This window comes from Nanorana parkeri, unplaced genomic scaffold, assembly GCF_000935625.1.
Source record: "Nanorana parkeri isolate BGI_ZX_2015 unplaced genomic scaffold, ASM93562v1 scaffold252, whole genome shotgun sequence".
NCBI lineage: Eukaryota > Metazoa > Chordata > Amphibia > Anura > Dicroglossidae > Nanorana > Nanorana parkeri.
Window position 1 is genome coordinate 1213717 of NW_017306520.1, and position 13040 is coordinate 1226756.

The 13040-nt window shown below is 40.8% G+C and overlaps 1 protein-coding gene across 1 annotated transcript in view; it reads left to right on the forward strand.

Annotated features, from left to right (window-relative positions):
- Nucleotides 1-13040, forward strand: part of ACACA (acetyl-CoA carboxylase alpha) — a 231897-nt gene that overhangs the window by 39309 nt on the left and 179548 nt on the right. Inside the window, exons 10-14 of the mRNA XM_018556784.1 lie at nt 905-1114; nt 3177-3347; nt 6805-6966; nt 8192-8355; nt 10575-10725. Coding sequence (XP_018412286.1) covers nt 905-1114; nt 3177-3347; nt 6805-6966; nt 8192-8355; nt 10575-10725 — 858 coding nt within the window. The remainder of the gene's footprint in view (nt 1-904; nt 1115-3176; nt 3348-6804; nt 6967-8191; nt 8356-10574; nt 10726-13040) is intronic.

Here is a 13040-nt window from a genome sequence, read left to right on the forward strand (position 1 = left end):
GTGAGGTGGAGGGAGGGCTTGTGATGTGAAGGGGGGCTTCTGATGAGAAGGGAACTCCTGATGTGAATGGGGTGATTTCTGGTGTGGAGAAGGCTCTTGATGTGAAGGGAAGGCTTGTGATGTGAAGGGGGGCTTCTGATGAGAAGGGAACTCCTGATGTGAATGGGGTGATTTCTGGTGTGGAGAAGGCTCTTGATGTGAAGGGAAGGCTTGTGATGTGAAGGGGGGCTTCTGATGAGAAGGGAACTCCTGATGTGAATGGGGTGATTTCTGGTGTGGAGAAGGCTCTTGATGTGAAGGGAAGGCTTGTGATGTGAAGGGGGCTTCTGATGAGAAGAGAACTCCTGATGTGAATGGGGTGATTTCTGGTGTGGAGAAGGCTCTTGATGTGAAGGGAAGGCTTGTGATGTGAAGGGGGGACTCTGGAGTGAAAGGAGAGGGCTCTGATGTGAAGGAGAGCAACTAATGTAAGAGGGAAGACTCTGATATGAAAGGACTGGGCTTCTGGGGGGCTCTGTTTTGTGTGGAGTCCCTTCTCAAAATCCATACCAGGCTCCTATTTTTAGACTGGAGTGCCTCGAGAGTTTGAATACATTTCAAGGGTGCTGTGGCAAAAAAAAAAAAGGTTGATTTCACTGCTTCATACACAGTGAACCTTGCATTAGGGTAAAAGGAAGCCTGAGCCAGAGACTTTGCTTAGGTTGATGGAAAGAGATTGAACTGTTTACTGTTCAATGCCATAGGATAAAGTGTCTATAACATTCAGTATTTTAACCTTTGCCTAAAATGTTTATTGTTGTTATTCTGATTTTATGTTATTCATTTTATTTTATTAATTTTCCATGTAAGATTTATTCAGGAAATTTGAGCAGAACTGCATTTAATACTTGTTTGTTTATGAAAGGTCCAAACAGAAGTTCCAGGGTCTCCCATTTTTGTGATGAAATTGGCCAAGCAGTCGCGGCACCTGGAAGTGCAAATTCTTGCTGATCAGTATGGAAATGCCATTTCACTCTTTGGCCGTGACTGCTCTGTTCAGCGGCGTCACCAGAAAATTATTGAAGAGGCACCGGCATCAATTGCTACAACTTCAGTGTTTGAGCAGATGGAACAGGTGAGACTGCATGTTGTGTATATAGCTATCCTAATGTTGTAAAGTTGAAGAGACAAGAAATAAAACCTTAAAGTTATTTTAAAGTCAAAATGTTTTTATGCTATGTCAAATGCTGATAAATCACTTACAATGAATGCTGCTCCTTGAGGATGCAGCAGCTGACCAATTTCAAGGAAAGAAGATGAAGATAACTGATTTATATTTGGTGATTTAATCATCTCCTTTAAAAAGAGTATCCTGCAGTTCCAATAGACTGGAGTTCATTTTAAATGGCACCTCTTATGAATGCAGACCGTTCCCCCTCTTGTAGCAAGCACAGCTCTTCTTTGCATCTGCATGGGTAATCAATAGGCCAGCCACAGGTTTAAATAAAAAATATACTGGACAGGCTTCTTGGATCAGCTTTGAATTGCTAAGTAGCTTTCTATGATTTGGCAGGCTGGACCACAAGGAGTTAATATCAACTTTTGCACAATATAAAGGTTGTCTGCTTTATATTGCTTGCAGGTAGCTGGCATGTTTTGGTTCCACACTAAAAAGATCACAACTGTGCAAAAGAAACTGACCATATAATATCTATTGTTAGGTATGCACAGATACCGGTATTTCGGTATCAAGTACGAGTACCAATATTTTTTTTTTTTGGTACTTGCCGATACCGAGTACCCGAAGTCCCATTCAAGAAGCCAGGCAGCGTGTAAAGACTTGCCACCCAGCTTCCCAATTAGCAGGGAAGCCGTTCCCATGCTTCTCATCACTAATGACGCAGCGCCCGGCTTCCTGATTGGCCGGGAAGCCGGCTCCATGCTTCCTCGTCATGGCCGGGAAGCCGGCTCTATGCTCCCTCGTCACGTGGTGACGAGGGAGCATGAAGTCGGCTTCCCGAACAATCGGAAAGCCGGGCGCAGCGTCATTACACGGCGACTGGCTTCTTGATTGGCCAGCTTCCGACCAATCAGGAAGCCGGGCAGCGCGTCATTACACTGCCACTACTGTCTGTAACCATTGCTGTAAATAATGGAAGTTATGCTTTTGTATTCCTGGCACAAATGCAGACACATTTTAAAGTAATTTGATAATTTCTATTGCTACAGTTTATCTTTGTTTAGCAATTTATTTGGCCTCAACTAAGCACAGTGTTATAGGTGTGGCTTAGCAGAGATCGGTTAAAAGCAACATTTCTACATTCCTTTCCAAGTGCCTTTACTATAATATGTCCAGAGGTCAGATTTTTGTTATTGTACTCTTTGACTGCATAGCATAAGTACTATATTTGTAGATTCCGGTGATAGAACTCTGTTGTAAACAAGGCCATGTGCCAGATCAACCACAAATGTTAACTGTGTATGATTCCCGTTCATCACTACTCTTATTACACGTTCTATTTAGGTCATCAGTTCAGGGATTGAGGACAAAGTGACAAATTGCTTGAGGCTCCCAGCATTGTTAATCTTCTACAGTGCATTCCCAGGCATTTATTCTATAACAGGATGGAGGAAGAAAACTAAGAAGACTGAAAATATGGCAGATTTGTGTGCTTGGGATACATGAGTTGGGATATTTATTGTAACCCTAGGGAAAGTAATAAGTGCTTTCAATGTCATAAATGCTCATTATTATTGACTATGTGTTCTCTCCTTTTCTCTTCTTAAAAAAAGTAGAGAGATGCATTCATTTTTCTTGTTGACACAGAGAATTTTCCAAGTAGGGGCAAATGTTTCTCCAACTGTTGTCTTCAGGGAGACCTCTGTCCAGTCTATGCTTGGCAATATATAGTCATGTGTATCTCCTATTAAAAAATAGTTTTTTAAACATCAAAAGAATTATGCAGAATATGTATTCATACAAAATCAGTGTGGTTTCTTTTTTTTGTGGCCCTAATTCATACTCGCAGAATCTTGCTAGTGTATATGGCAACTACATGCTCTGCCACCAAGTTTCATTTATTCACTTACTTAAGATGGTTAATCTGCTTCAATAAATTGGGTTTAGATGCCAAATAATGTAATAAAAAGATAACTCTCTATTATATCTCTGACCTTTTTGTATATTTTTGTTTCAGTGTGCTGTAAAGCTTGCTAAAATGGTGGGATATGTAAGTGCTGGGACAGTTGAGTATCTATACAGTCAGGATGGTAGCTTCTACTTTCTGGAGCTGAACCCTCGTCTGCAAGTGGAACACCCTTGCACAGAAATGGTGGCTGATATCAACCTTCCAGCTGCACAGCTTCAGGTACCAAACATCTTTACTTGCCAATTCCAGATGTAATATTTTCAAGAAATGCTTTTTTATCATTTAATGGAAGAGACAATATCATGAGGTACATATACTGCTTTCAGGAGGATTGCCACTAACAAAATGGACCCTGTTTTCTGGATTTTCCTTTCATAGCATACACCTCTAATTTATAAAGAAGTGCAATCAAACTGCCAATGAGGAGCAGCAGTCCTGCCAATGAGGAGCAGCAGTTGACAGACCAAACTTTAAAACTGCATAGTGCTATATGTTTAAGAATGGGGCCTTATTGGATTTATTCCTAAATTGCTAAATGCCTGTCCATAATGCAAAACAAAATATTTACATGAATTCTGTCTTATCTTAATTTGTAAACTGCTAAATGCTTTTTCAAGGTCAAAAACTCAAAGTGCTGAAGCCATTTAATCAACATGACAGCCAAGTAGCATTCATTTTCAGAAGGAGGTCAGCAATCACAACCAACACATTTCTCTCGTGTACTGCGAAATTTGGAGGTGACCTTTGCTGATCTCCAATGTTAGAATGTGGGGTATGTGGTTAATTAAGACTTGGTGCCCACCAAGAATATGCAACATACAACATAGTGTGCAGTATGTAATGCACTGCATAGTGCATAGAATTTAGCAGCCAAAAGTATGCCACATACAGCATAGCATATAGAGTTCATCAGGTGTATGTAAAGTACAGCATAGCTTATGGAGTGCAGCAGTCCGGAGGATGTAACATGCAGCGTAGCATATGTAGTGCAGCAAAAAAGAGGACGTAAAGAGCCCTCCTTACCATCTTGTCTTGAATTGTATTGTAATTGTAATGTCTTCCTTATATTATAAAGCGCTGCGTAAACTGTTGGTGCTATATAAATCCTATATAATAATAATAATATGCAACATCGGACATGAGTATGTAATGATTAATAAAATGCTCCTTCATTTTGGTTGTCAATGGGGTAAACGACATTACATTGAACTTCCAAATGACCACATGTTTTTTTGAATTTTTTTTACTGACCATAATTATATTGGAGCTTTGCTTCAACTGACCTCCAGTACCATGAAAAGGGCCCTGATAGCAAGCAATTGAGCTGCAGGTTTGTCTATGGTTAATTGCTTGAATGACACTCAATATACCGCACTTCACAGCCATAGCCAGCCATTGTGCACCTTAGAGTGCCATCAGCCTCCCTACAATGGCCTGCATGCCAGTTAGTGTTGCTGACCCCAGACAGGTGTTTGGGACACAAACATTTCTATTGCTGGACTGGGGCCCATCCGAGGATCTTCTGGTTTTGTGGTGAGAAAGTCCAATATTGCTGACCTTATTTTGATGTGGTATAAGTATGCAGCTCAGGAACCTAAGACTTTACTTTCACTTTAATTGGTGAATGCTTGTCAGTGACTTGGAAAGTATTGCCTCCAGAGGGTCAGCATGATAGCCAGGCAGCTAGTATTTTTAGAAGGTATGTTTGGGCTGGCCTGGTGGTGGGATGTGACACTGGAAGTGACATTGTGTTGATGTCACTAGTGTTAAGGAGTTCCTGGCCCTAACTATTCTACCATGCAATGGTTGACAGGTGAACACAGTTCTTGGCATATGTCTTGCCTACAGGTTGAACAACATTTGCTGAGAAATAGAAAATTATTTTACAGGGAGTACAAGAAAAATCCCCCTAGTTAGTTCTGGCATGTGTGAGTGACATATGTAATGATGGGCTGTGTGATGTCATGTATTTTTGTGTTGTTTTTCCAGTTTGTCTACCTTACGAGGTAATCCAGAGTAGCTTTCATGGATAAGGTGTGTACCTGTTTTATATTGTAGATGAATAGCAGCTGAGGCTTATCACTACAGTCAAGGAATTTTTCACACAATAGGAATATAGAAACTGTCTTTTCAATATATATCTTATGTTAGATTTATAGCATCATACTGCATTGAGAAAATCTCATATATTTAACATTCTGACAGTGTGAATTGCCATCTGACACTTACAAATGCATAAACTGTGCTTATCAGTGTTCTTGGGTATGGTGCCATATTGCTAGCAGTCTATTATAGTCTATTATAGAGATTTTCATAAGTAAATATTGTACCAGACTGGATGCCTGCTACATGTTATTTATTCAAATAGGGGCATATGTATAATGTGCTCTTGTGCCTGGAATGAAATTCTCGAATTTGGCCTCCCACCATCAGTTTATAATATGCAATCCGGTGTGGACGTTTTTAGTTAAATAGGAGTTAGTAAACATTTACATAATAACTGGATTTAAAGTAATATTAAAGGTTTTTTTTATGGTTGCAACTAGGATGCTGCTCTTCTTTAAAAGTTTTTTGTTCCTCGTTTTCTAGTGAGTCCCTGCATCGCTCTGCCCCCCACCCCACGGGTGCCTCCATTAGCTATGTTGCTGTTGTGGAGGCACCCGTGTGCGTTTTCCCGGCCGTGCCCGCAGTAGCTTTGTGCCCTGCGGCAGGCCACGCCCCTCATCTCCACCCAACAGTTTGATTAGTGGCAGAAGGAGCCTATGGCTCCTCTGCCATCGGTATCCTCCCCCCACAACCAGGAAGTTCAGGGACTAGAGGATCACTTTGGGACAGGAGGCGTGGACAACGGTGACACAGGTAAGTGTTGTGGGGAAGGCGGAGAGAAAAGGGTACTGAGCGGGTTTTAACCTAATGCACATAATGCATTAAGGTAAAAAAATGCCCACCCTTTAATACTACTTTAACTGTAACAGAATTTTTTTTTGATAGAAGTAAAGCCACAAGGGAGACATTTCGAAGTTTAATCTTTTCTTCATGCCTAAAGTGTATCTAAAGCCAGAACTTTTTTTTTATTGGTTAGGATGTGGAGGTGTTAGAAACCTTGTCAGGTTTTATTTCTGTCACTGGGGAGATCCACCCTCTCTATTTGTACTGGTGGCCATTGTCACTGGAACTCAAAGTGAAGGAATTTTAGGGAGGCACCTCCTTTTGTGCACTTAAAATTGTTGCAGTGCAGAAGGGGTTGTGGTTCACTCTTTGGAAATCTTGTGCTTTAGGAAACTAAATGAGGGACATTTTTAGATGCTGCTGGAACCTGAAAAGTACTGTACGTATATGTTAAAATGTTCATAACATGTATTTTTTTTTAATTCTGCATATTTTTTTTGTTTTACTATTTTATACCTGAGTAGTGAACTTGTTCCTTGTGTAAAGGTCACCTAAAACCAGTTCACCAGGGATCTACTACTTGCCTCCCTGGGGAGTAGGTTGGGGGCACATCAATGTCACTCCTTGTGGGCACATCAATTTCCCTCCTTAGTTTCCCTCCTGGAAGTGCAATAGAGCCCAGTGTTCATCATCTTCAGATTATTCTGTTTTGCCTCCTTTAGTGATTTAGAATTTTAGATTTTTTTGTTATGAAATTATATTAATGTGTTCACCATTCTTTCCGCAGATTGCCATGGGAATTCCTCTCCACAGAATAAAGGACATTCGAATGCTGTATGGAGTTCCGGCTTGGGGAGATACACCTATTGACTTTGAAAACTCTCTAAATGCTCCTTGTCCAAGAGGACATGTCATTGCTGCTCGTATTACTAGCGAAAATCCAGATGAGGTACTCATTTTTACCAGGAACTAGGTTAAATAACCATCAGCTTAATAGGAAGAACTACATTTAAGCTACTGCAATCTAGGTAGTATACTGTGGATTTGCCAAAAAACACTTCTGTCCCCCTGATTTATGTGGAACTCTGCGTGCCGGTGAGGAAGAGATGCCAGCCCAGGCTGCCACCCTGGGGAGTCAGACCTATAGTTTTACAACCAGCAAAGCTGATGCTCTCTGCTGATTGGAGAGCTCTTGCTTTAACTCCCCAAGGGGACATGTCTGACCTCTGCACAGAGATCACTGCTTCTTCAAAGAAGGAAAGGGTCCTTCTCTACAGTATGCTGGTAGGAGACAGGCTTTTCTACTCTTTACTGTGGCTGATTGTTTAAGAAAATAAACTGGAAGACTTGTACTCCGTTTGCTTTGGTGCACCTGGAATATATCTAGCTAATTTAAACTGAAAATACACTTGGGCTTAAAGTGCTGACTGCCAGCTGCAGTAATCCACAGCAACCAATCAAAATTCACTATGATGAAGTCAGACTAGTGTCTGATGGATTGTGATAGAATAGGAAGTCTGACCTAATTACTGATAAATGTCTTTATTGTATTTTTTAAGTCTTTGTCATGCTATCTGGACTGCTTCTTCTGTTAGCAGCAAAATAAATGGTTCATTGTAAAGGACATGTACTGTATTTCCTAGGATGATTCTTCTTTAAAATACCAAATGAAAACATATTTGTGCTGTTCACTGTAGGAATATCTGTTTTTGAATATTGCTCTGGTGAGTAGTACAAGCCCTACAATCCCTAACAATTCTTCTATGTTGTATACAATTTAAAAAAAAAAAAAAAAAAAAAAAAAACAAAAAAAGCTACACTTAGAAGTAGGTTCCACGTGATATGTTGTTTTTATTCTCGCTCAGAGATTACTGCCTACTATCTGTGTGGCTGTTTCATTTGTGCAATTATCCTATGCAGTTGCAAACCTCTCTTAATAAAATGACTTCTGGTTTTGCTGGTATTTATATTTTCTAAATGTTACAAAATGCAAGACCTGCCCCAGAATCTCTATGAAGCAATGCATGTTATTAGACTGACTTTAGCATAGTGTTTACTAGATGTTATCTGTAGTTTCCTGATTGATTTTATGTTTGGCCTGGAAGTAATTCTTTGAGGACTTTTCTAACTTGGTTGGCTGTTAACCAAAATAATATTTTGTAATTTATCCTAAGGGTTTTAAGCCTAGCTCTGGGACTGTGCAAGAACTGAATTTCCGCAGCAGTAAGAATGTGTGGGGCTACTTCAGTGTTGCTGCTGCAGGAGGTCTCCATGAATTTGCTGATTCTCAGTTTGGTCATTGCTTCTCCTGGGGAGAAAACAGAGAAGAAGCTATCTCGTAAGCTGTTTTTTTTTTTTTGTCTGCTTTTTTTCTTTCATCAACAGGTGATTGTGGACCTTCACCCACACTTTTGCCCTTCGAATCCATAACCTTAACTGCCACCCAACCGAACCTGTATGTCAGCATGATTTTGGCCTAAATGTCCTTGCAAGGTTGAGGCAGAAGAGGATCCTTTGTAAGCAGTTTTGCTGTTGAGTGCCAGTGCTGTGACACATACAAAAAAATTATTCTGACACTGTAGCAACTAACAGATTAGAGAAAGGATGAGGGGGTGGAAACTGTGTTTTACAATCATGCTACTAGCCAGCGCCAGAACAAGGTAAACCAGTGCCAGGTGCAAAGATGCCAAACTGCACTGCCCCCCTTCCCCGGAGGAAAAGGGGCAGGATAATAGCAGCATGCACTGCACGTATTCCGAAGCGTATGTAAAACACATAATAAACGTATGTAAAATATGTAATAGCAATGCACATTCTGTACTGCAGTAAAATGTGGGGCTAACAGTGGCGAAGGAATTAAAACCCCAGCATAAATTTGAGGAAAAATGCCCCTAGGTCATTGGTGTCACTGGAATGAAAAAATGTCCCTGCATAGGTGGTGTCACAAAAGGGGAAAAGAGGCCCTGTATCAGCAGTGTCACTAAAAGGAAAATATGTCGCTGTGGTGGTGGTGTCACTACAAAACAAAAAAAAAGCTTCACTCTCCGAGTCGGTGAGAGGAAAAAGCTTTGGGGTTGAGTTGTCCCCCCACCCTTCATGCACTTATGATTCAGACCTCCTTCTCAATGTGGCATCTGCCTGGGAATGATCTATCACATGACAAGGGTAGATGGAAAGAAGGTTATGCAGCCCCCATTCCCTGGCAGACACCTGCTTTCTTCCCTTCAAGTAGGCTGCTATTGGAGGGAGAAGAGAGCAGAATTCTCCCTTCAGCCGATATCTTGGTCCCTGCTCTGCATTCCGTTCTCCAGCTTTTTCAGAGTTCTAGTTTTTTGGGGTTTTTTTTGTCTCCAGTTTATTTTTAGATGCTTTGTAATATTTATTAGTTTGTAGCGTGTTGTTAATATCTGTAGTTGATTTGATCTTTATGTAACTGCTTGTATTTTTTCAGTGGGATGCATTTCGTATACCTTATACATCTCACATATCCAGATTTAAAAGGGATAGTCTAGTTTCTTGGGCTTCTGGAGTGATGGGGTATGAGAAAAAGTGGTGCCCCAAAAGTAAAGGTGTGGTCATTAGTACCAGGAGGCATTAATACAGTAAACTCCCCGTTATCCGGCATCCAGGAAGATTGGTAGATTCCTGATATATGTAGTTTCTGGTTGCTTGAGAATTACTCTTAACAATAGGTCTAGATAATACCATAGAATAACATAAACTCTGTCATATTTATTTTGAAATTCAGTAATTAAAAGCAAATTAAGGCAAATAGACACACTTAAGACACGATAATTTCCAGGATAATACATGCCGCAGATCAGCAGAACAGTGAGTACACAGGGGATTTTTTAATCTGGTTAGATGAGAGTTCTGGTTATTTGAATACTAAATAAATGAGTTTAGGCCTTCCACGAAACCCCCCCGATCAGGGTGCGTAGCGATCAGGGTGCGTAGCGATCAGGGTGCGCTCCAGCAGCTACCGCTCTGGAACGCACCGCTTTCGGTATGAACAAGCCCTTACTTTATTTGTTTAAAAAAAATTGCTGTTAGAGCCTTGTCATTTAAAGTGAAGTGTACAATGCCCAGCTAAAGGCTTTTTGCAACACAAAATATAAAACAATAAAACAACAACAAACCTGTTAGGAACATCACCATAACTGCTTGACTTCTCCCAAGAAATACAGCCAATTATTCTATCTCTTTCATGTTGAATATCTATTGGTGGGCTTGGCGGTATAAAACCAGATCTGTATTTCAGAAAGGAGTGTCAATATCAAAGAAGATGATTATATGTGAAGCTGATTATAGGTTTTAAAAAGAAGTGAGGTACAAAGAGATGTGGAACAGTTTTAGTACTTATCCTGCCACATAGAATAATTCCTGATGACATTTAGTCCTGTGGTATAACACCCTGGTATTTTTCTATGATTAGTGTGGAATCTTTCAGATTGCCTGTTCTGTTTTATTATATGGATGTTTGGAAATCTTAAGCATTCATACCTGATCACTTCTAAAAATACTATTAAACTATTAAAAACTATTTCTCTTTTACAGTAATATGGTTGTTGCCCTAAAAGAATTGTCTATTCGTGGCGATTTCCGAACAACGGTGGAATACTTGATAAAGCTTTTCGAGACTGAAAGTTTCCAGCAAAATCAAATAGACACTGGCTGGCTGGATAGGCTGATATCGGAAAAAGTGCAGGTAACTTTATATTAGACCAGTAGGTAACTATGTCATAACTATGGCTCTGACATCTGAAGAGCAATTTGATCTCTCATTGTATCCCATTCAAGTTTTTTTTTTATTAGAAAAATTCCCTACTAGGTGAACTATAGATTTTGACTGATCTGAACAAACTCATGCCTGTCTTACCATTTGCTTTGTCAAACAGAAATATATGTGTGTGTGTATGTATGAATGTATGTGTGTGTGTGTGTGTGTGTGTATATGTGTAATGTCAAAATGACCAATAAAGAAGAAGCAGGACAATTGCTCCAGAGGAACACACTCTAAACATGTGTGCCTTACATTTGTTAACTCCCATCTCTCATGTGAAAACATAGAGGGTTATTCACAAATCTGCCGAAGGCAGCCATGTAAATAACCGACCCAAAGTGAAGTGAGCCGAACGCTGTTCAGCTATTCACTTCAGGCTTGTACAGCTGATTTCAGCCGTACATCGGCTTGCTTCGGGTCGGCCGAAAATGCTCAGCGTGTTCAGCCGGCCCGAAGTGCAGAAGGAGTTCGACTCAGCCGATCCAACATCTGGATTGGCTGAGCCGAACCTCCGACAGGCTACTCGATGCCGTTCAGCCTATTCTCATAGGGGCCGAACGGCAGAGAGTGGATAGCCGAATGCTGCCAACTTTTTTCATTGTTTTACTGTTCAGCTTGGTACCACGAAGGTACGAAAAGTTGGGGGGGAAAAGTAGAAAACAATTGGGCGGAGCTAGCAGTGACAGCTAGCTCCGCCCAACTGTTTCCTATTGGCTGGGACCTGCTAGAGCATCTCCCAGCCAATGAATAACAACTCTGCCGAGCTGTCATTAGTTCAGCAGGGGACGCTGACCATGAAGAAAGATAAATTAGTCATGCTGGGGATTTCATAATCAGGTGGATTGAAGCCAATCTGTGCAAGAAGAGATGCTCTAGAGGCTGAAAGGTGAGAGATTTCCTGCAGAGTGTTGTCATATATGTCAAGTTTCTAGGTAATGCTTCAGAAGAAGTATTAAGAAACTGTGTGCTTTTACTCTGGCAAAAAAACCACGAGGTTAACCAGGGGACGCTGAACTAATGACGGCTCCGCCTGTCATTGTAGTAACAGTTCAGCTTCCCCTGGTTACCAGGTAACCAGGGGACACTGAACTGTCATGAGAGCTCAGTGGAGCTGGCCGTGATATCACGGCCGGCTCCGCTGACCTCTCATGACAGTTCAGCGTCTCCTGGTTACCATGTAACCAGGAGACGCTGAACAATCATTACAATGAGAGCTCAGCAGAGCCCGGCCTTCGCCTCGACCGACCCACTCGCCCAACTTCGGGAGCTGTATGGGCTATAGTGAATAGCCTGTACAGCAGCCCTTCGGTTCTATTGAACCGAAGGCCTCCCGTAACCAAAGCTAGTCGAAGATAATGGCTCTTAAACATCAGATATTTGATGTAACATTGTCTCTGTTAAATGTATAAACCTCTGTGAACTCAGGCAAGTAATCAGCCTTTGATTTTGTCATTTATTTATGAATTTGTTGTACTGGATATAGAATTGAGAGTTTTGATATAGAATATGGATATAGAATAGCAAGGTTATTCACCTATGATGCAAGACTACTACTACTACTATGTCATCATTATGCTCCTAAGATCCAATGAACTGTAAATGCAATGACAGACATCCCAACCTGCAAAACCTTATTTCAGGGAGGTTCCCGTCTCATTTCAGGGAGGTGCCCTTTCTGTTTTTTGGGTTGTTTTTTTACAGTGGCCGTCGTCAGAATGTAAAAGAAATAATAATGATATAGACTCCCTGATCATCAGGGAGACTTGAGATCCCTGCAATGAATTTGATCTTCTAGGATGGGGTGTCCATATTAACTTGAATGTGTAATATATGTGGCTCACTGATGCTCTTAACATATTATTGTAAGGTAACAAGTGTTTAATTTGGTGTAAAAGGAAATGTGTATTTTGAAAGGAATCTGTAATGGAAGAGGTAATGAGACTTCTCCCTCTGAAAGTACTAGGTCTCTGGTTGATACAGTGACTTCTGTACTTTATCAGCCAATTAACAAGTATGCAGATTAAAGTGGAACTAAAGTCCTGATTTGAAAAAATGTGCGAGCAGGAGAGATTTTTGCAGGAAAAAATCTCGCGAGGAGGAAGGTAAGAAGCAGAAAAGACACTGAAGGGAATTTATGACAACTGGAGCAGACAAAATCTGGAGCAGTTGCCCAGGGCAACCAATCACCTTCTCTCTTCAGTTTGTTCAGTTAAGATTTGAAAATGAAAGAGAAAAGCTGA